This window comes from Anopheles moucheti, chromosome 2 (assembly GCF_943734755.1).
Source record: "Anopheles moucheti chromosome 2, idAnoMoucSN_F20_07, whole genome shotgun sequence".
Lineage (NCBI taxonomy): Eukaryota > Metazoa > Arthropoda > Insecta > Diptera > Culicidae > Anopheles > Anopheles moucheti.
In genome coordinates, this window is record NC_069140.1 from 73906615 (window position 1) to 73930193 (window position 23579).

At 41.7% G+C, this 23579-nt stretch overlaps 3 protein-coding genes across 3 annotated transcripts; 1 reads left to right on the forward strand and 2 right to left on the reverse strand.

The window, feature by feature from the left end:
• The first annotated feature begins 769 nt into the window (after positions 1–769).
• On the forward strand, positions 770–2171 carry LOC128297631 (nuclear pore glycoprotein p62). Its single transcript, XM_053033311.1, has one exon. The coding sequence runs from the start codon at positions 831–833 to the stop codon at positions 2088–2090; it is 1260 nt and encodes a 419-aa protein (XP_052889271.1). The 5' UTR covers positions 770–830; the 3' UTR covers positions 2091–2171.
• Positions 2172–2495: 324 nt separating this feature from the next.
• On the reverse strand, positions 2496–7758 carry LOC128298960 (zinc finger protein 235-like). The gene is made up of 8 exons (XM_053034780.1): positions 6600–7758; positions 6338–6454; positions 6233–6269; positions 5795–6153; positions 3486–4916; positions 3287–3403; positions 3177–3213; positions 2496–3108 (listed from the first exon to the last, which is right to left on the reverse strand). Exons 1-8 carry the CDS (start codon positions 7756–7758, stop codon positions 2856–2858), a joined length of 3510 nt encoding a protein of 1169 aa, XP_052890740.1. The 3' UTR covers positions 2496–2855.
• Positions 7759–8386: 628 nt separating this feature from the next.
• LOC128298967 (uncharacterized) lies at positions 8387–22293 on the reverse strand. Its single transcript, XM_053034794.1, has 14 exons — positions 20996–22293; positions 20811–20927; positions 20711–20747; positions 20245–20632; positions 17790–18987; positions 17603–17719; positions 17494–17530; positions 17054–17421; positions 15256–16419; positions 15062–15178; positions 14956–14992; positions 14782–14883; positions 11546–11639; positions 8387–8993 (listed from the first exon to the last, which is right to left on the reverse strand). Exons 1-14 carry the CDS (start codon positions 22227–22229, stop codon positions 8685–8687), a joined length of 5319 nt encoding a protein of 1772 aa, XP_052890754.1. The 5' UTR covers positions 22230–22293; the 3' UTR covers positions 8387–8684.
• Positions 22294–23579: the final 1286 nt, after the last annotated feature.

Genomic DNA, 23579 nt, shown 5'->3' on the forward strand with positions numbered 1-23579 from the left:
GTTTTGAATCAATCAATGTGTTAAATACACGCAGTTTAAACTGCTAACGGGTCGAAGATGATCAAAAGTAAGCCCACAGGGGAGGCGAAAAGATGATCACACGCTGTAATTTGATCAAGTTCACCTGAAGGAGACGCATGATCTTTTACGAAGACCGAATCAGAATATCTCTTTCTCTAACGGCACAACAACCTCAGGAGGTCTACTAAACCCTGTCGGTTCTGGTTTTCTTTGATTTTATTTCTACGCGTTGCTGGATAGTAAATCATGCGTACTGGTCGTACGAAATGAGATTTTGGATTGGTCCTGTCGTGTGGAACTCGGCGCCGCTACCAACGCACCACCGGACTACCCTGTGTCAGAGTATAATGGTACGAGTTATATATAAAATACAGCATAATTCCAGTGTGGCCTTGATCAGTATGATTCACTTCTTCGCAGGGATATATTCACTTTGATAATTATGACGATTTTCCGTGCTTGCATATTTGGAAATGTGTAGTTATAATACGAATTTGAAATAAAATTTATATATTTTTTGTTATATCATAGTAAACTTTAAACGAATCTTGTAAATTGAAAACCCACAGGTATTTCAAATAGGACCACGTGCAGGTAGAAATGTTTAAAAATTTCTTTTGAATTTCAACCGCTGTGAATTCGTAGACCCATACAAACCTTAACCGTTTCGAGCAGTTTGCTGTTCTCGAGCAGTTTGCTCGATAAACAAACTTGACGTCTCTGCATTGCCGCGCGTGCATTCCGTATTTTTACCGGGAGCGTAATATAAACTGTGTAATTTCTTTGTTACAAACGATTCAAATTTTGCGATGAACTTCTCCTTCGGAACACCAACAACTACAACCGCCTCGACGGGTGGGTTTTCGCTCGGTGCTCCAGCGACCAGCACCGCTACGGGCGGCTTTTCCTTCGGTACGGCGCCAACTTTCGGAGCGACCAGCGCAACCGTACCAGCACCGACCTTGTCGCTTAATCCCACGGCGTCCGCTACAACAACAGCAACAGTTGGTGGACTAGGAACACTTTCGTTTGGAGCATCACTTGGCAGCACGGCTGTTGGTGCTGCAGCTTCATCTCCTGCAGCAGGTATACAGCCATCGGGCACAACGGCAGCATTGCCAACCTTTGGTGCGCTGGGCGGATCGGCACAGTTGGGCGTGGGTTTATCAGCACCAACGCCCTCCCTTGCACCGGCCAACGCTAATCAACCGTCCGGTAATGCAGCTACTGGTATTAATCCACTCGGTGGTTCTCTTGCCACACCAGCCCCGACAACAACCGCTGCAGCTCCATTAACGCTGGGTGGTTTCGGGCTATCCAAACCAGCGGAACAAAACACGTTGTCTTTGGGAGTTACAACCACGACCACAACCACACCGGCTGCCACGACGAACACAGCAGCAGTTACTACTGGTGCGAGTGCTGGACTGGCCGCTAGTTTGACAACCAACACGCAAACCACACAGTCCGCTACCGTTGCCGGTAATCAGCAGCTTAAGTTCTTCCAGCTGGAAGAGTTTATCAACAAGTGGACGCTCGAGCTCGAGGAGCAGGAAAAGCTGTTCACCAATCAGGCCACGCAGGTGAACGCGTGGGATAACATGCTGCTTGCGAACGGTGAAAAGATTGTCGCCCTCAACGAAGCGGTCATGAAGGTTAAGGCGGAACAGAACGCGATGGAGCAAGAGCTAGAATTTATCACCGCGCAGCACACCGAGCTGGAGGAGTGTATCGTTCCCCTCGAACAGGAGCTATCGCGCATCGGCCAAATTGATCTCGAGCGTGGTCAAACGTACTCGATGGCGGAAACACTTGACTCACAGCTGAAGCAGATGTACGAGGATCTGAAGGAGGTGATTGAGCACCTGAACGATGCAAATAAGTACACGGATCCGAACGACCCACTCGTGCAGATCGGCAAAATTCTTAACGCACACATGAACTCGCTGCAGTGGATTGAATCGTCCACCACAGGCATAACGAATCGGCTGGAAGAGATTAACAAGATGCACGAAACATTGCGAAAAGATAACGAACGTTCCTTTCGTTTAACATACTACGATCAGTGAGGGTGGCCAGGGATAAGCCCTTCCACCGGTGGTATTATCTAGGTTTTTATTACAAATTTTGAATATTGAAACATAAAATAAATTGAATCGCAACGAATAACTACGTTCATTCTGTTCCTGGTGCTATATGACTATGTTGCCTCTGTTGTGTTGCAATATACAATTTCTCCGTTACTGTCGCCATGACATATGGTCGTTCGCACGTTCTTTGCGTAGCGCATAACGCGGACACTCGCGAGCACACGTTCCGGGTGTGTTAGGTCAAGTACGTTACCGTTATCATTCGTTTAGCTTCGATGGTGGAACATGATCGTCCAGGCACTCGATCGACACTAGATCGATAACCGTCCGATCAAATTATCGTTCTGATCTCTCTCTGACTGCGACTGTTAATCTGTCGGCTACATCGCTTTATTTATACCATTTCTGATCGGTACTTTTTGTATAATTGCTTAACCTACTAACAAAAGTTCTTTCGCTCATTGTGCCATAGTCAAGATGTTTACAATTTGTTTTCCGGTGTTTTGTTTATAGGTATCGTCCGATTTACAGGATTGCTGTGTAGCACAACAAATTGCTGTGTAGCTAGCTTTCTTGCGCAATTATTCCATTGCATGCGCTGCATTGCTAAACTGTGTCACCTGTGGTGCACTGACCGATCGAGGTGTGATGGATTATTTTGTTGGCTTAAAACTGTTGTCTCCATTTAATTATTGTTATGATTTACTGATTGAATGCTACATTTGCCTAATCTACAGTGTGATCTCATTGTTCCACAGAGGTACACTCATTCCCCGACTTTCCTTCCCGCTCGTGCACTTTCAAGTGTATCCGTAAGTCCGCTACCTCGTCAAAGTAAGCATCGCAATGACCACAAGGATATGGTTGCCCGTGCGTTTTCATGTGCTTCAGCATATCGTTTTTCTGCGCAAAGCCTCGTTCACAGCAGCCGCATTTGTAGGGTTTTTCGCCTGTATGCCTGCGCATATGGATTTTAACGTGGTGCGCCGAAGCGAATCTACAACAAAAGAGAATTGTAATGATTATCATCTCGAATGAAACAACTTTGCCACCACTGGTTCGTACCTCGTTTTGCAAACCTCGCATTCATAATGCCGCACACCTGAAAGCGAAACAGGCAGCATGTACCATGAAATAGGCAGAAACAGAGTTCACAAGTAGTACCAATCTCATACCTGTATGAATAACCTGATGCTTCACGAGAGAGTAATGTCTATTAAACTGGGAACCGCACGTATCGCAGCTGTATGCTTTATGTTTCGAATGTGTTAGCAGGTGCACCGTTAGATAACCTATAAAAAAACATATAAGAAAATCAGAACGATTAAAGACAATTATTCTACTGGTAAATGTTGTTTTCATGCAAGTTTGTACCTTTCGTACTGAATCGACTCGGACACAAATTGCATTGCCATGGTTTGTGGCCAGTGTGACGATACTCGTGTTGCCGAAGATTGCTTCGGTCCCTAAACTCTTTACCGCACTGCGAACACAAAAAACCTGTACCGTCCGTATGCGTTTTCAGATGGTTTCTAAGCAACTGTTCCGTTTGGAACCCTTTGTCGCAAAACACACAAAAATGCGATCGTCCAGTAGCGTGACAATACTGATGATGTTCAAAGGCCGTCTTAGTTATGAACACCTTCGGACATTGCTCGCAACATTGTATCTGGTCCGTGTGCGTCGTTTTCAAGTGATCCGTTAGTTCATTCGGTAAAGCATATGTTGATTCGTTACATAGCAAACAACGAAATTGGTTTACTCTAATGTCCGGTTCGCCAGATTCTTCGGAAGAAACATTAAATGTGGTCTGTTCTGCCTGTTGCACATTGCTTTTGTTTGCTTTCGTTTGCCTTTTTGTAGCCACACATTTTCTCGGATGTTTTATCTCGTAGGTTTCGTCATTTATCAAAGCCGAAGAGAATATTGCCTCATTTTCCTCACCAGAGTACGGTGGTTGATCAACGAATTCACTTCGGCTTTCTCGTTTTATTTGCCTTTTTGCTACTATACGTTTTGTCGAGTGTTTTGTTGCATTACTTTCATCTTTTGCCTTAGAAGACGATATTCTGCCATTTTCCTGACCAGAGTACGATGCTTGATCAACGAGTTCGGTTCGTTTTTCTGCTTTCGTTTGTCTTTTTCTAGCCACACGTTTTCTCGGTTGTTTCATTTCATTAGTTTCGTCGTTCACTTTGGAAGAGGATATTGTATCGTTTTCCTCACAAGAGTACGATGGTTGATCTTCGATTTCCGAAGGAGTTGCGTGATCGTCGACGAGAATCGGACATGTGTCTCCTTTAATGTGTTCCTTACAGTAAGCATCTTTTGGTACAATTTGTTCCGATGTAACATCAACGATAGTTTCCTGTGATTTTCTCCAAATCCTGGCCGGAGCTTGCTTAATTTTTTGTGGACAACATGTCTGCGCATCCGCTGTTTCCATAGAACCACCTGTTATATTGACGATGAATGTTGTTTTTTTCTTGCCCGATAAACATTTCCTCAGTAGGTCACCGCTCTTCATGCTCATCTCATACAAGGCATACGCCTCTAGCACTTTGCCTTTACATCCTCCGCAAATTTTTCTTGGAAACCCCATTAATTCATCCACCTTCACTTGTTCCGCGTTGAATACCGAGGGAACTAACTTTTCCAGCATCATATGCATGTTTGATGTCCCGTCCTTGTAATCGATTTCATAGATGCCATACTCGTCGGTACTTAGCACAGCACAAATGCGACAGAATGTTAGTTGAATGGTCAAGTTCTGATCTTCAGAATCGTTATTTCCATCCATCGTTATTTTACAATGTTTACGATGTTGGGAACCAACAATTTTCGTTGTTTACGCTGCACAAATGTCAAGCATTGTTTTCCCGTTTTCGCATCTAGCCCAAGGTTCATATATGGCAGAGATGTCAAACTCAACAAGAATCATTTTCTGCGGACAAGTTTGAATATCTTCCTGTAATGCGGCCTATTACAACCGTTTATGAGCTGAATTCTGCTTAATTCAATTATCAAACGAAGTGTTCGATACTTCTTGCATGTCGAAATGAAAGACCTTGCCAGCCACGAGTCTGCGAGCCGCATGTTTAACATGTCTGTAATGCAATCTAGGAGGTCCGATTAAAACTAGGCGGCGTTTAATGTCGATAGTAGCAGCCAGTTATTTTGCACATTGATTGATTGTAGAACCACGATTAAAGGCTCCAAGTGCAGTCACTTAACAAACGAAGAATATTGACCTTTTTGTTTTATTTTTTAACTTATATTTAAACTGTTGCTTGAACTGAATGAAGCATAACGTATCGCACATTTACATTGTTTGTAATTTACCATAACACAAATTATCATGAATTACTTCCTGAACGAATTATCACTCCTATTATGAATTCCCAATAACTGATTATGATGTCTCGGTACTCGGTACTATTTAGATTTATTAATTCTTCTCAATTACCCACTGCACTAATGCTCTTTGCTGTTTAGTCCATCATAATACCTCCAGGATAAGGTGGTACGATTAAAAGGGTCTTAAGGTCTTTTTACAATTAGTATCTTCTCCAGGATATCATATATTTCTAGTATCTTAGATTAAGTGATGATTAATAATAACTAAAAATAAAAGTAAAATTAGTACCATATACCCATACCCATGCAGGCTCTGCTTCAGTATTCCCGTGCCAAAATTGTCTGGTTCTCTTCTCTCTTCTCGATCAGCTGGTTCATTTCCTTTTCGAATCGAATTTTCAAAATATTCGTGCTAGTAAAGCTGATGTTTTTGTCCTCCTCGCCGGAAAATGCATCTTTACTGCTCGACTGACAATGGTCCTTGTAGTGATTCCGCAGGTCCGTGAGCAGTCGAAAGGATGCATCGCAACGATCGCACTGGTACGGATTGTTACCAACGTGCGTTTTCATGTGCTTTACCATGTCGTTGCTTTGCGTAAAGCTACGCTCACAGTATGTACATTTGAATGGTTTTTCTCCCGTGTGCGTTAGCATATGTCGTTTTACATGATGGCTTGAGGTGAATCTAAAACACAAAGATCAGAAAGACAATCCTCGATAACGCGGTGAATCAATCAATTGTGTGACAAACGCATCAAACGTACCTCATATTGCAAACTTCGCAGGTAAAGTAACGATCGCCTGAAATTGTAAAGCAAATTTGTTACAGACAGCAGAAGCATACAATACACTTTCCATAGGAATATTACCCGTATGAATTAGCTGATGTTTTACCAATGAGTAATGTCGGCTGAATTGCGATCCACACGTGTCACAACTAAAGTATTTAGCCTTCGTGTGAGTATGCTGATGCCTGTCCAAATAACCTTTTGAACGGTGGAGAATGAAGATTAAATAAAACAGTGAAAAAACAAATCACCTATCTATTGGTACAGTATAATAAAATTGTTTGGATGTTAAAAGCTACAAGTTCGATGTGTAAAACTATTTCGATAAGAGTGAGATACATACTTTTCATGCTGAAACGGCTCGGACACAAGGTACATTGCCATGGTTTATCGCCGGTATGACGTATGAGATGCTGACGAAGATTGCTTCTGTTGCTAAACTCCTGGCCGCAATGGGAACACAGAAATCCTGTGCCGTGTGTGTGAGTCCTTACGTGATTCTTGAGCAGCTGCTCTGTTTGAAATCCTTTGTCGCAAAGCATGCAGAAGTACGATCGACCAGTAGCATGACAGTACTGATGATGCTCAAAGGCCGCCTTAGTCATTAACACCTTCGGGCATTGTGCACAACAGTGAATCTGGTCGGGATGTTCCGCTTTCAAGTGCTCCGTAAGTTCCTTCGGCGAGGAGTATGTCGATGCATTGCACAGCAGACACCGGTATATATCTACCTTCGTTTCCGGTTCCTTCGTTTCATCCAAAGTTTCGTCGTTTGACTCTTGTACCTTACGCGTAGTTCGTTTTTTACCCTTTGGTGTTTTTTCGAAGCCAGCAGCTGAACTTGCAGAACGCTTGGTTGATGCTGGTTTCTGTCGTGTGGAAGTTTTGCGTGATCCCTTTTTGCAAGCACTTGTAGAATGTTTCTTACTACCATCTAAGTGATGCACGTCGTGATCAGTTGATATGGGAATACGTTCTTCTTTCATGTCTGATTCTATTTTATCCTCTGAAATATCCTCCTGTGCACTTGCTACAAAGCGCAACTTACGACCAACTCTTTTAATTGGTGCCCTCTGAACTAATGGCGTTTGTTCTTTCGTTTCATCATCTGAACTGATTAGTGTGTGTTCCGGAGAAGTATCAATAATAAAGTTTTGCTTCGCATCATCGTACATATCTTCGATTATGAAAGTTTCCGTTTTTCGAGACAAACATTCTCGCAGTAGATCACCACTCTTCATACACTGTTCATATAAATCATACGCGTCTAGCACCTTACTTGTACATTCTGCACAAATTTTCCTTGGCCAGCACATGAACTCATCCACCTTCACTTGTTCCGCATTGAACACGGAGGGAACTAACTTTTCCATCATCATATGCATGCTTAGTGTATCATCCTTGTAAACAGTTTCGTAAATACAGTATTGTTCAGCGCAAACTTCAACACAAATGCGACAAAATGTCGGTTTCATAGCAATAGTAAGAAATTCTTCCTCCATTGTAACTAAAATTGCAATCAGTACGATGTAGAAATAATATAAACATCACCCCAAGCGATTTGTTTGCGTTGCTTTGTTGACATTTTACTGTCAAAGTTTTACCAAGGTGTATTGCGATATTGCGGCGGCGAGTTTTTTTCTATTCATCTTGTTCATAATTATTCAAAAATAGGCGTTCAGAATATTTGCACTTTCAATCATTACTTTTCAATATTCTACATAATTTTAACCGGTGTGATGTAATTACAGATCTCCCAGTAATTGTATTGGGCAGCCAAGAATTCACTTTCTGAAGCACGTATTCCCGGACGGAGAATACACTATTCTAAATCACAGGTACGTACAATCGATGCTATCGATGGTAAATGATGAATTATGAACGGAAATTAGAATCGGTAATAAGGCCCACGAATTGTATCAACAATTGGTTCTGCTGTGGTTTCTCTAAATTCAGTTTCTGATAACAGTTCATCTATTCATAAATATATATTTATTACATTAACACTATTTGTTTATAAAAAAAACTTCCTGAGTCGAAAACTACGATCCGCGTACAATCGATACCCGAGAAACGCGCACAATGCGTTCCAGAGATATCCGCATAACTCGAATTTCCCCTAAAACATCGTTATATGTCGTATTAAAGGATCGAATAATTTCCACGTTAAGACGCTCACTCGAAATTGATATTTCTACGGTTATTTCATGATTTACCATGAACATTATTTTTTTGAATAAAAATTGTAACGTATGTCTTGGGATTATTGAAAATTTGCAAATTAAAAATTGCATTTTGCTACAGAACATCGCAAATGTCAAATTCTTAAAATCCGCGTAACTCGGGTATTGACTGTACATAATCATGCCAAAGAGTACATACATGCTATTTCCACCCGTATACCAAACAATCGTTCCCACAAGCCTCATTAACTGTCCCTTTGACCCATTTCTTTTTGGTATCGTAGTTTCAGTATTTCTGTACTAGTAAATCGAATATCCTTATCGTCCACCACCGGCGAAGGTCCAATTCCTTTCTCGCTTTCGACATAGTGTTCTTTGAAGTGGTTGCGAAGATCCTTCAGCAACCGGAAGGATGCGTCGCAACGATCACACTGGTACGGATTGTCACCGATGTGTGTACGCATATGTTTTACCAACACGTTGCTTTGCGCGAAGCTACGATCGCAGTAGGTGCATTTATAAGGCTTTTCTCCCGTATGCGTGAGCATGTGGCGCTTTACATGGTACTGTGAAACGAACCTGTGGATGAGAAGGTGCCAATTAATGTTTCGTTCACGGTGGTGCTATATGTTAATTTCTATCAATTTTCCTATTTTTTCACCGAAATGAAAATTTACCTCATGGGACATAGATCACACACAAAAGGGCGCTCTCCTAAAATAACAACGAAATACAATGGATACAATCAATCAAAATCCCCCAGAGCATGGTTCGTTCTTGGCTTACCGGTGTGAATGATCTGATGCTTGACCATCGAATAATGTTTGTTAAACTGTGAACCGCAAGTCGCGCAAGTGTAAATCTTGTTATTCGTGTGTGTTCGCATATGCACATTTAAGCAGGCTGAAAATAACTCCAATAAATTAAACGGCAAAGGACCAGATTATCACGCGTATATTACCTTTTGTATTGAAACGACATGGGCATAAGCTGCAAGGCCAAGATTTACTATCCGTGTGGAATATGATGTGTTTCTGCAGACCGCTTTTATTTGTAAAGCCCTTTCCACAAATAGAACATAGGAATTTGGGGTCTCGCGTATGTGATTTAAGGTGATTTTGCAGAAGTAGCTCCGTCTGGAAACCTTTATTACAAAAGGCACAGAAGAACGAACGTCCCGTAGCGTGACAGTATTGGTGATGCTGGAAAGTTTGCTCGCTAACGAAAACCTTTGGACACTTGTCACAGGATCGTATCTGACCCGAATGTTCCGCCTTCAGATGATCGGACAGATCGATTGGTGACGCAAAAGTTAGACCATCGCATAGTTGGCACGGATGTACTTCTATCTTTGATTCCAGTAACACTTCCTCTGCACTTTCATTCTGGTTCACCACTACTTTATGCTCTCTTTTTTTCCGTCCCCGAGTTACAACCACAAACGTTTTAACTTTAGCAGAGGTGACATTTCTTCGCTTACGCTTTGGTGGTTCCCAATCAGGTTCGGTATTCTTTTCCTCTAAATATTCGGCTTCATTTCCGTAGGTCAGCTTTTCTTTTATTGGAGTATTCTTCTTGCTGTTTGCATGTTTAATACTGGTGGTAGATACTTGCTTGGTTGAAGTTCCCACAAGTTCTTTCTCCTCGGTTTTTATGGATCTTCGAGGAATGGTAAGTGATTCTTGAGGTCCCTTTGCGTTTCCGGGAATAAGATTACATTCAACAAACTCGTCCGTCGGTACACCGACATCGCAAACCACCGGATGCAGGATTGTATCCTCTTCGTCAATCCTCTCTTTGCCATAGCCATTCTTCAGAAGCTTATTACAGCTATCAAGGCAGCTCTCGTACAGTTCGTATGCGTCTTGCACTTTCTGCTTACACTCTCGACAGACTACCGTCGGCCAGTTCATACTGTAGTCGTGTTGCACTTGTGCTTCATTGAACACAGCTGGAAATAACTTCTCCAGAACGATCTGCAAACTTGTCGTAGCGCTTTCATCGACCGCTTCGTGCATGGAATAATATTCATCCATTTGCTCCACGCATATGCGACAACAGCTTAATAGATCTGTTGCATGCCAAACCTCTTCCACATCCATCGTTGAATGATCGAGTAATCTGCGCACTCCGAGAAACAATCAGCTATTGAAACAACCCGATCCAGTTTGTTTACTCCACAAATTATTGGAAACCCCACAGTCAAGCAGGCGTCTTTTGTTGATTTTGGAATTTTTGGGCCATCAAATTTGACAGCACCCGTCGGGGGAACTTCGTTAAAGGTGCGTACATGCAGGGTATGCCTTGAAAAACAAATTTGAAATAGTCATGATTTTATTTCAATTGCTGCAAAACATCTTGTTGCAATTTTTATTGAAATAAATAGTGTTGATTGTCACATGTCTGATATTTCTGTATAACGACATTTCATAATATATTTCAAGATAAGTTAAAAATCCTCCTTTGATATTTCACAACTATCCCGCGTTTGCAAAGGAACCGTTCCGTATTGAAGAATTGAGGAACATATCTTTTAGATGCCGTCCAATAGTGTCATGTCCTTTCAATTGTAGCACTCTATCTTAGTTCTAGTTTCTTGTGCATGGCATAGATGAAGCCAAGGCTTCGTTTATTTGGCATTTATTCGACATTGCGTACCTAACACACAATTTGAAGAATTTCATACGTTTTAGGCGAGACTTTTCTTTTTCCTATCAGTTCCGTCATTTAGTTTCAGCTGCCTCATACTTTTAAGTTTGTATGTTGTACTGCAAAAGTATTCCTACATCCGGAACTCAAACTAATCTAAACCATTCGCTTATTGTGATCATAAATCAAACTTTGTCACTTCTTTCAATTCGGCTCCTGCAGATTCTCGATGCTCGATGCCTAATGTTCCTTTTTCTTTTTTATATCTTAATTGCAGAATGTCTATACTGGTGAAGCGTATACCTCCACCTTGTTCAGGCGATGAACTAGGGCCAGGCTCGCCCGTCTGATAATGTTCTTTGTAGTGATTGCGTAGATCCGTAAGCAGCCTGAACGATACGTCGCAACGATCACACTGATACGGGTTATTGCCAACGTGTATTTTCATATGCTTCACCATATCGTTGCTCTGTGCAAAGCTGCGCTCACAGTAAGTGCATTTAAATGGTTTCTCACCCGTATGAGTACGCATGTGCCGCTTAACCATGTAGCTCGTGGCGAACCTGAAATTACATTCATAAGATAATGCTTGCAGCCAGTGCCCCACAATGATACATACCGCATGCCACAGACTTCGCAACCAAACGGCCGTTCGCCTGCAAAAAGAATGATAACGATCGTAAGTATATAGTTCGACAATTGCTTAGGCAGACTCCTCACCAGTATGAATCAGTTTGTGCTTAATGAGAGAGTAATGTTTGTTAAACTGTGATCCACAGACATCACAGCTAAACGCTTTTACTTTCGTGTGTGTATTTTGATGTATCGTTAATCCACCTGCAACAAAAAGTGTAAGCTCGATCAATTTCACCAGTGTGCAGAAAAATGAACCAATTACCTTTTGTGCTGAAGCGACAAGGACACAGATTGCATGCCCACGGTTTGTCACCCGAATGCCCAATTACGTGTTGGCGCAGATTACTCTTGTTGTTGAACTCTTTGCCGCAGTGGGAACACAAAAAGTCCAATCGGTGGGTGTGAGTTCGGACGTGACTCTTACGCAGCTTCTCGGTTTGAAATCCTTTGTCACAAAATGTGCAGAAGTAGGATCGTCCAGTTGCATGGCAGTATTGATGCTGTTCAAAGGACGTTTGCGTCACGAACACCTTCGGACACTGTTCACAATGACGAATCTGATCGGGATGCATTTCTTTCAAATGTTCGGTAAGTTTCATTGGTGAAGTGTATGTCGGTGCATCGCAAAACAAACAATGGTACAGATCAATTTTAGTCTCCAGTTCTTCCCCATCCGCGTGTGCTGTTTTTGGTGAATCGATTTTTGTTTCCAAACCTGTTGCTTCCTTCAGCTTGTTGCTTTTAACTTTTGATGAACGTCTACGAGATGCTTTGTGACTGCCGAATTGCAAATTAAAGTTTTCTTTGCTTTTCTCACCCAAATGATGGCCATCGTCGGTTTGGGGCTTTGGCAGTTTTTCAACATTTGTATCCTTTACCTCCTTATGTTCTTCGGAACAGTTTGCTTCCTCAGCTATGACTTGTTTTCGTTTCCTTCTCGTTACAATGCCTGTAACACTTTGATGCTTTCTGGACGTTATTCTTTTGGATGCTCGTGTTGTTTCCGGAACTTTATCAGCCTCAATTTGTTCCACGGGTGACTGTACTTCAGCAGGATTTGGATAAGTTAAGGGCGGTACTTCCTCTAACGGTACGTATGCAAAATTTTCTTCCTTCGTTGCATTTGCTACCCCATTGCCGCTCGTATCGAGCTGTTGCTGGTCCGACAAATCGACGTCCGTCGCATATGTCCCATGCACCACGCATGTATTACAATTATTGTCTCCAGATATTGTTGATGGGCGAATCCTGTCGTGGTCGTGCTTCACGAGTTTTACGTTAAATACTTCTTCTGTTATCAGTGGTACATCCTCCGACGGTTTGTTTTGGAAATATTCCTCGTTTGCAACCCCGTCACTGATCACTGTGAGCGGTTGCTGGCTCAACAAATAATTACTGCTTTCACATTGTGCATACAAGTCGTACGCATTAATCACTTTACATTTACACTCTTTGCAGATAGAAGTCGGCCAATTCATGCTGCGGTCATGCTGTATCTGTTCCAGGCTAAATATAGCTGGAAACAGCTTTGCCAACATGCAATGTAAGCTGAGGGAACTTTCATGGTCGGACCCTTCGTGAATGCAGTTTCGTGCATCACAGATTGAAACACAAATACGGCAACAGTCTAGTAGTATTTTTGAATCGGTGCTGTTTCCTAAATCCATTCTATAAGGCAATATCACTCTAAATGGCTATTTGAAAACGGCAATTGAATTTGTTTGTAAGATTTTATCGTAGCGAAATACCACGGACATCAATTCACTGTCTATTTGTCAACAAAATGAAGGCAAAACACAAGACCAAGGTTTGTAGTATGCTGGTGTGACACACGATACAACCCTGGATTGCACAATCAAAGTTCAAAAGTTCCGTTACGTTTCTTCTCCTGCAAGCCATCATTAATTTATTATAATTGAACGATATTTTAAACTGTTGACCGGCTTTTCTCGTGCACCAATCAGCTGCGAAGAATTCTCTCTTTTGCAGCGACAGTCTTCCAGCTAGTTGGCCCCAATTTTGTGGGGGACGATGAAGGTGGAAGACCAACCCTGCCAATGTCGAACATTGCAGATCAAAATGCTCGGAACGAGCCCCTCTGTTGCGAAGAAAAGGAGAGTGACCACTACTTTAGCGCTTCTTGATGTCCATCCAAAACCAACCCAGACAAGGGGTTTCTCATAGATAACTAGTCTTGCAAGGAATGTAAAGTTTCGGGATTAATTCATTAATTGCACTGAGGTTCTCCTTTTATTACTGTTTTGTGTTCCATTTTTTTTGTATAAACAGTAGTAATGAACATGATGTTGTAGCGATTCTGATCACCAAGTAAATATATTTTCGGTTTTTTCGTACTTATTTAGAAGACCAACATATTTTTGACCACATATCCTACGAAAGTTTTGGAATTGAACTTCTTCTTAGCCGCTACTAATCACGCTTTCGCCCCCCGTTCTCTATTATCATAAAGTTTGAGTCACATAGACCAAAAATCGGAAAGTAAAAAAATACCCTCGCATAAATGTACGTCTATCAACATTATACTAATGTCTAAGAAGTGGAACGAATTACATACCGTTCCTTCTTTATACATCCTCACATTGTCTCCACTAACTTAATTGAACTTGCTGCATCCTCTAGGAGTAAATACCCATTAGAACAAGCTTACCGGTATTTGGTACATTGTCTATTGTAAACACTGAACCAGCTCGGTTCTTCCTTTGCGACAAAATCCGGATGGAATTTTGACGACTGCTCTTGTCATATGGAGACCGGTTACGCTACCACTAAACCACAGAACTACTCGTGTCTTCGCCTACCTCACCCTTTAGAGTAAGTTGACTCATCTCTTTCCGGTATCGTAACTTCAGAATATCTGTACTAGTAAATCGAATATCCTTATCGTCCACCACCGGCGAAGGACCAATTCCTTTCTCGCTTTCGACATAGTGTTCTTTGAAGTGGTTGCGAAGATCCTTCAGCAACCGGAAGGATGCGTCGCAACGATCACACTGGTACGGATTGTCACCAATGTGTGTACGCATATGTTTCACCAACACGTTACTTTGCGCGAAGCTACGATCGCAATAACTGCATTTGTAAGGCTTTTCTCCCGTATGCGTGAGCATGTGGCGCTTTACATGGTACGGTGAAACGAACCTGTAAATGAGAAGGTGCCATTTAATGTTTCGTCAACGGCGGTACTAAATTTCCATTTAATTAAACGTTTACCTCCTGGGACATAGATCACACAAAAACGGACGCTCTCCTACAACAATAAGAAAACGTATAAAATTAACAAAAAAAAAAATCATCGTTTAATTCCGTCTTCCATTACCAGTGTGTATTATTTGATGCTTCACCATCGAATAGTGTTTGTTGAACTGTGAACCGCAAGTCGCACAAGTGTATATCTTGTTTTTTGTGTGTGTTCGCATATGAACACTTAAGCAAGCTGCAAAATACAAATAAAAATATAAAATTTAATACCATCATCGCTACGCACGATATCTAGCCCACATAATACGTTACTTTTCGTATTGAAACGACAAGGACATAAACTGCAAGGATATGACTTGTTATCGTCATGCAGTAGCATATGCATTTGAAGGCTGCCACTATTTGCCAAGCGTTTACCACATATAGCACATAGAAACTTCGTGTCTCGTGTATGAAACCGAATGTGACTCTTTAGCAGAAGCTCCGTCTGGAAACCCTTGTCACAAAAGGTACAGAAGAACGAACGTCCCGTAGCGTGACAGTACTGATGATGCTGGAAGGTTTGCTCGCTAACGAAAACCTTTGGACACTTGTCACAGGATCGTATCTGACTCGAATGTTCCGCCTTTAAGTGGTCGGTCAACTCGTTTGGTGATGCATATGTAGGTCCGTTGCAAAGTTGACAATGAAATATTTCCGTACTGGATTCCAGTGGTTCTTCCCGTTCCGTATCATTTTGTTTAGCCAATGATTTTTTCTCTCTCTTTTTCCGTTCTCGTGGAGTCTTTTCTTCTTTCTGTTTGGTGGCTCTGGGTTTTCGCCTCTTACGTGTTGGTGGTTCCCAACAAGGTTCGGTGATATTGTCGTCAAGCAATTCTGTATCATTTTCGTCAACTATTTCTTCCATTTCTTGCTTGATGTCTGAGTGTTCAATGATTGTAGAAGTTTGTTTAGTTCTCGCTATTTCCTTTGATTTGTTTTTACTCGTTCTCTCCGTTCTTTTGGAAACGTTGCTAAGTTCTTTTGGTTCCTCTGCACATTCGGAAACAAGTTCACATTCAACAAACTCGTCCGTCGGTACACCGACATCGCAAACCACCGGATGCAGGATTGTATCCTCTTCGTCAATCCTCTCTTTGCCATAACCATTCTTCAGAAGCTTATTACAGCTATCAAGGCAGCTCTCGTACAGTTCGTATGCGTCTTGCACTTTCTGCTTACACTCTCGACAGACTACCGTCGGCCAGTTCATACTGTAGTCGTGTTGCACTTGTGCTTCATTGAACACAGCTGGAAATAACTTCTCCAGAACGATCTGCAAACTTGTCGTAGCGCTTTCATCGACCGCTTCGTGCATGGAATAATATTCATCCATTTGCTCCACGCATATGCGACAACAGCTTAATAAATCTGTTGCATGCCAAACCTCTTCCACATCCATCGTTGAATAATCGAGTAATCTGCGCACTCCGAGAAACAATCAGCTATTGAAACAACCCGATCCAGTTTGTTTACTCCACAAATTTTTGGAAACCCCACAGTCAAGCAGGCGTCTTTTGTTGGTTTTGGAATTTTTGGGCAATCAAATTTGACAGCATCCGTCGGGGGAACTTCGTTAAAGATGCGTATATGCAAGGTATGCCTTGGAAAATAAATTTGAAATTGTCATGATTGTTATTTTTAAAGACTGAGCTTGGCAAAATGAGGAATTCATTTCATTTGCTGCAACAAATCATGATGCAATTTGAATAGAAATTAATAATACAGATTGTCACATATATGATCTTTGAATTTCAGGACATTTTACATTGTATTTCAGGATAGGATAAGAAGCTAAAATCACAACTATCCCGCAGATGAAATTGATCAGAATATTGTTATGTGGTTTTTATTCCCTGCAGGACAGCTTAGCAGAATTAGTTTTATTAGATGATTGGATCAAATAGATTGTTTAGGGTATGAGATCCATCATTGTGCTGTGGTCGTCCTTCACAGGTTATAAATTAAATGCTTCCAAACAGTGAAAGGCCACCTTATCCCGGATGTACTTGGCCGGTAGGAGTGGTACTTGCTGCGAAAAATTATGTGTAGAACATATCACGTTGCTAGCAATTGGCGTCCGGATCTTCGCCTTCCTCACCTTTTACACTCAGTTTTTTACTCATCTCTTTCCGGTATCGTAATTTCAGTATATCCGTGCTTCTGAAACGAATATCCTTATCGTTCACAACTGGTGAAGGACCAATACCTTTCTCGCTTTCGTTATAATGCTCTTTATAATGATTCCGAAGGTCTTTTAGTAACCGGAAGGATGCGTCGCAACGATCACACTGGTATGGATTGGTGCCGTAGTGTGTTCGCATATGCATCACTAAAACGTTACTTTGTGCGAAGCTACGATCGCAATAACTGCATTTGTAAGGCTTTTCTCCCGTATGCGTGAGCATGTGGCGCTTTACATGGTACGGTGAAACGAACCTGTAAACGAGAAGGTGCCAGTTAATATTTCGTCAACGTTGGAAATATATTTTCATTCAATTAAACACTTGCCTCATGGGACATAGATCACACACAAAGGGGCGCTCTCCTAAAATAGCAACGAAATACAATGGATACAATCAATCAAAATCCCCCAGAGCATGGTTCGTTCTTGGCTTACCGGTGTGAATGATCTGATGCTTCACCATCGAATAGTGTTTGTTAAACTGTGAACCGCAAGTCGCGCAAGTGTAAATCTTGTTATTCGTGTGGGTTCGCATATGAACACTTAAGTTAGCTGCAAAGTACAAACAACATTAATTTTAATACCATCATCGTATAATATCTACGCCAACAAAATGCTTTACTTTTTGTCTTAAAACGGCTCGGACATAAACTGCAAGGGTGGGATTTTTTATCGTCATGCAGCTGCATATGCATTTGAAGAGTCCCTTTATTTGCAAAACGTTTACCACATATAGCACATAGAAACTTCGTGTCTTGCGTATGAAACAGAACGTGACTCTTTAGCAGAATCTCCGTCTGGAAACCCTTGTCACAAAAGGTACAGAAGAACGAACGTCCCGTAGCGTGACAGTACTGATGATGCTGGAAGGTTTGCTCGCTAACGAAAACCTTTGGACACTTGTCACAGGATCGTATCTGACTCGAATGTTCCGCTTTTAAGTGGTCGGTCAACTCGTTTGGTGATGCATATGTAGGCCCATTGCACAACTGGCAACAAAATATTTCCGTACTGGATTCCAGTGATTCTTCCGGTTCGTGGTCCTTCTGCTTGGCCGTTGCTTTTCTCTCTCTCTTTTTCCGTTCCCGTGGAACTGTTTCTACTTTTTGTTTAGTGACTCTGGACTTTCTGTTCTTACGTGTAGGTGGTTTCCAATCGGGTTCGGTATTGTTTTCTTCAAGATATTCTGCATCATTTTCGTCCATCAGCTCTTCAGTTGTTACCTCATTCATTTCTTGCTTGATGTTCGCGTGTTCAATGATGGTAGAAGTTTGTTTAGTTCTCGCTGTATCCTTCACCTCAGTTTTGCGCGTTTTTACGGATCGTCGTGATATGGTAGGTAGCTCTTGTGCATCCTCTGCACTTTCTGGAACTATTTCACATTTAACGAACACTTCCGTAGGTACATCGACATCACAAACTACAGTATTAAGGATTGTAACCTCTTCGATAAAATTCTCTTTGCCAAAACCATTCTTCTGAAGCTTATTACAGCTATCAAGGCAGATCTCGTACAGTTCGTAAGCATCTTGGACTTTCTGCTTACACTCTCGACAGACTACCGTCGGCCAGTTCATGCTGTAATCGTGCTGCACTTGAGCTTCGTTGAACACAGCTGGAAATAACTTCTCCAGCGCAATTTGCAAGCTTGTCGTAACGTTTTCTTCCAGTGCTTCATGCAAGGGATAGTACTCATCCATGGAACAATATTCATTCACTTCTATCACGCATATACGACAATAGTTCTTTGGATCCGTTGAATTACAATCTTTTCTCGCATCCATCGTGGAAAAATTTAGCAAACCACGATCGCCAAAAAACTATCAGCAACTGGGTTGTTTACTATATGAAGATCCTTGACAAATGTCACAGTCAAAGAAGGCGTCTTTTGTTGATTTTTCGTACCACTCTGTACGTCATGCAAAAGAAATGCTTTTGAGTTATGTACATGTAAGGTATGCCGCCAGAAGAGGGTCGATTTCGTTGAACGTGATTCTAATTTACCGTATGACTCGCAATACGTATTAATTATAATTTTGATGATACAATCAGCCGGAGTAGCTGATATGGATAATTCTATATTCAAAGCATCTACAAGCGAGAGATCGTCAATGAATTGGACGCAAATGAGAAGTAACGAACCCTGCACCTGTATTAGTATCGCGACACTACGCATTTCTTTCACCTGATGGAATTAACACGTGGTATTAACACAAAAAGTACGTTATTTTATAATGTGACACCGGATAGTTCGACATTAGCATCTCGATACTCCATTTTGCGAATGTACTTTGTTTCTTTTTTAAACGAGTGAGCTCGTTAGTTTTATTCATCTCAAAGTTGTAGGTTAATAAACCCTAACTCATTTCGAACATACAAGTCATTTGAGGTTTCATACGAAAAAAAAGTAAGCAAAACCGCTCATACAGTATCATATTTCACGTGAGTCACTACGTATATTTTGAGATACTTTCAATGTGACGGTGTTATAATCGTTTCTTGATATCCATGACTGAATCGTTTTCGCGCTGATCCATAACTGTGATCCAAACAAAACCAGAAACGATCGACCATGATTCCAAGATCAAGATTTCTTTAAATTACATTGCCACAAGAGAGAAAGCAGTATCACTAGCAGTCCATTTTTTCTTGTACAGGATCTGCTACAGAAACAAGAGTATGCTATTGCATACAATGGACATACATTGCCGATGATTTCTAGAATTACGATTTATTTTAGACATCTTCTGCTTCTCAAGTTTTAATTTTCAAAAATATGAAAAAAAAAACATAAATGATTAGCCCCAATTTATAGCAGTATTCCCGATAAAAAAACATATAGTGGCCTACGTACACTCGAACAGATACTACGTTAATCCTAACAAAGCTACTTTTATATTCTACATGCGCACTCACAAATCATGTTAAAATCCCAGTACGCTGTTTTGGGTGATTATTACGCTGAGGTAACTTCTTTTCCAAATCGACCTACCACTAATCTTTACGTTCTAACGTAATCTTAACATTGAACAAAATATTACATGGGTTTTTGTAACGATTTCGAGCCTTCACTGAACTGCGGGGAATTCGGTTGCTTCTGCCATAACTTTGCGACTTTCACAATCCCCTTCGTACCTTTCACTGCACTGTGCCATTTCCTTTTCATACCGCATCTTTAAAATGTTTGTGCTGGTAAACCGAATCCCATTTTCCACTTCGGGACAGGAAATGTTCCCCTTATCAACCGGTTGACACGTTTCCTTGTAGTGATTTCGTAGTTCCGTAAGTAGCCGAAAGGATGCTTCACAGCGGTCACACTGGTACGGATTCTCGCCTAAGTGCGTTTTCATGTGCTTCACCATATCGTTACTTTGAGCAAAGCCACGATCGCAGTAGGTGCATTTGAAAGGTTTTTCGCCAGTGTGCGTAAGCATGTGACGTTTTACATGATAGGTAGAGACAAACCTAAAACAGATGAACAATAAATACACATTATCAAAAATGCATCCCGGTGGAGCGAGTAGTGGAACGAAATCTACATACCGCATTGGACACAGATCGCAACCATAAGGACGCTCGCCTGAAAAACAAATGCACAGTGAGTGTAATAAATATACAATGTTTAAATTTTGCTCGTTCTAACCTGTATGAATCAATTGATGCTTAATCAGAGAGTATCTCGTGTGGAATTGAGAACCGCAAGTATCGCAACTAAATGGCCTTAGTTTCGAATGAGTTCGCTGGTGTAAGTTTAATGCACCTGTGAAAAATAATTGCAACATTTGATCAGCATACGTTTAAATATAGGATTCTCCTTTTTTGTCGTACCTTTGGTACAGAACCTACTCGGGCATTGGGTGCATGCCCATGCTTTAACACCCGTGTGCCGCACCAGATGTTGACGAAGATTGCTCTTACTGTTAAACTTTTTGCCACACAGCGAACACAAAAACTCGGCAACGTGCGTGTGTGATCGGGTGTGGCTCTTGAGGAGATTTTCCGTCTGAAACCCCTTGTCACAGAACATGCAGAAGAAAGAGCGCAAGGTGGCGTGGCAATACTGGTGATGCTGGAAGGCCGGTTCGCTCATAAACACCTTTGGACACTTGTCACAAGTCCGAATCAGATCCGGATGCTCCGCCTTCAGGTGGTCGGTTAGTTCCATCGGCGAACCATACGTATGCCCATCGCACAGCTGACACTTGTACAGATCTACCTTGGATTGTAACTCTTCCACCTGATCCGACGAGTCTTCTTCAGCTTTAATATTCGTTTCTTTTTTTTCTTCCTGCTCGTCCTCTTTACTCCGGCTAGCAGTTTTTTCAAGCTTGATTTTAGGTTTTCGACTTCTTTTTCTACCCTTTGGTTGCCTTTCGAAATCCGTGCTTGCTTCATCATTTGATTGTGCTATTGAATCGTTAGCAATAGCTGCAGAACTTTTCTCCTCAACCGGACCCGATTCCTCTTCCACAGGTTCTTGTTTAATATTATTTCTCGTCCGTTTCTTCACGGGCACAGCCCGTTGCGATCGGTTGCGTCTTCTTGTCGACACGGGGGTTAAACTTTCACTGTTCGCGGATTGTTCTTCAACGGTAAGCGTTTCCGAAAGTACATCCTGGGCTGTTTCATTGATCAAATGCTCTACTTCTGTTGAGTAGGTGTTTCCATCTTCAAATGTATACTCAATCAAAACATCGTACTGTGCTGCGCTCGAACCACCGTCCTGTTCTGACTTCGCGGTGTCAACATCATTGCGGGACCGTTCTTCTATGCATCGCTGCAGCCATTCTTCACTCTCAACCAGCAGCGTATACAGCTCGTATGCAACCAGCACCTTATCCTTGCAGGAAAGGCATGCTTTCGTTGGCCAGTTCATACCTTCCACCGATTTTGCTACCGGGTCGAAAGTTGAGGGAAACAATGTCTTCAACATCATGTTAAGGCTCAAACATCGTTCCGAGTCTACCACTTCGTCCATGGGAAATTGCTCTACAGGTTCCGTTACACAGATACGGCATACTTCCAATTCCACCATTGAAACTAGCTCCGTTTTCACATCCATCCCGGCGCTGCGTTCTGGAGCTTTCCTTAAAATTATATTAAATTATAAATATTTCTCGCCTATTGTTTACGGATCCGAAAGGTCTTGTATTTTTGTTTGATGAGCGCAGCTAGAAACGTCATAGCAGCGAAGCAAAGCCCAAGCTAGATACAGCAAATATTAAAGGTGTGACAACCAATCACGGTAAATAAAGAAAATGGCTGCAGCATTCAAATTAATGTCTCCCAATTCTTTTTAATTTTATAAGTATTTATAACATCCACACCCTGAAGATAAAAATAGGAAATGGTTTACATTTACTAGCCTGTAGAAATTGTCCTCTTAACATCTCACGGAAACCGAGTGCCGTCCTCTGCGAATCCAATATCATGGCCTCCATCTCCATTTCAATATGAACCTGCTCTGTACATCTGGACACCCTAAAAGGGCTGAGTGGTCTGGTGTAATTGTTAAGACGTGACCATCTAACAACGCTGTACAATGGTTAGTTCATCATATAGCTCGTATGGCTCGTCATTGTAACGGCTCTTCCATCAGAACAGTGGCTTACCACGTTTCGGGATAGCCGTTCGTACTACCGGACAGGTCCACCCAGATTAGGTTTCGTTTCAAAACTTATGATGGTTTTGATCGCAATGTTTGGTATGGAAATTATGACAACCAATACTATGAAAGTATACTACTGACTTACTTTTCAGATTCTACAATCGCTTCATGGTGCAGGAGTCCTCTAAACCGCTTACGGTAAAGCGACGTCGTCAGCCAATCCATACAGACAGACCTTTCTGGCGGACGCATGAACACCATCACTACGTCCCAATGTGGGCCTCCTCCGTCCATGTGAAGGTCCTCACAGGACTTTACGAGCTTGGTCGTCCTGTGTCATTTTCATAACGTGAACAGCAAATCGGAGCCTGGCTGTAGTCTAATCCGCTGCAGTATAGTAACTTCGCCGTTCAACTCATAGAGCGCATCATTGAAGCGCCTCCTCCATTGTCGTTCAATAGGAAAGTATACCATAATATAGTGTATGGTAGGCTATATGGTACATAGTAGTATATGGTATACTAATGCATCCTGCAAAGATGAGGGTGAAATCAAAAGCCAAAAATACAAAACCGTTAATCTCTAAATCTTATGTTTATTTTACTTTAAATTCCCATTTCAACGTCTTCCTTCTATCATATTTCCTTTACATTCCTATTTTGTTCTAAACCGTTTGGATCATAATTTGTTCACTGCTGTTGTTGTTTTTTTTATTTGTTGTTGCTTTTTTACGACTTCTTTTGCGAATCCTTCCTCATATTATATCGACTAACCGCTCTTGGCCATTTCCAAACTACACTCTTC

Coding starts and splice junctions, on each gene's coding strand:
- LOC128297631 (XM_053033311.1), top strand. CDS start 831: ATGAACTTCTCCTTCGGAACACCAACAACTACAACCGCCTCGACGGGT.
- LOC128298967 (XM_053034794.1), bottom strand. CDS start 22,229: ATGGATGTGAAAACGGAGCTAGTTTCAATGGTGGAATTGGAAGTATGC. Junction 17,720..17,789: donor GAGCCGTTTTAAGACAAAAA/GTAAAGCATTTT, acceptor TGTACTTTGCAG/CTAACTTAAGTGTTCATATG. Junction 17,422..17,493: donor TGTGATCTATGTCCCATGAG/GCAAGTGTTTAA, acceptor TCTCGTTTACAG/GTTCGTTTCACCGTACCATG.
- LOC128298960 (XM_053034780.1), bottom strand. CDS start 7,758: ATGGAGGAAGAATTTCTTACTATTGCTATGAAACCGACATTTTGTCGC. Junction 4,917..5,794: donor CCAGACAATTTTGGCACGGG/AATACTGAAGCA, acceptor AACATTGTAAAA/TAACGATGGATGGAAATAAC. Junction 3,109..3,176: donor TGCGAGGTTTGCAAAACGAG/GTACGAACCAGT, acceptor CTTTTGTTGTAG/ATTCGCTTCGGCGCACCACG.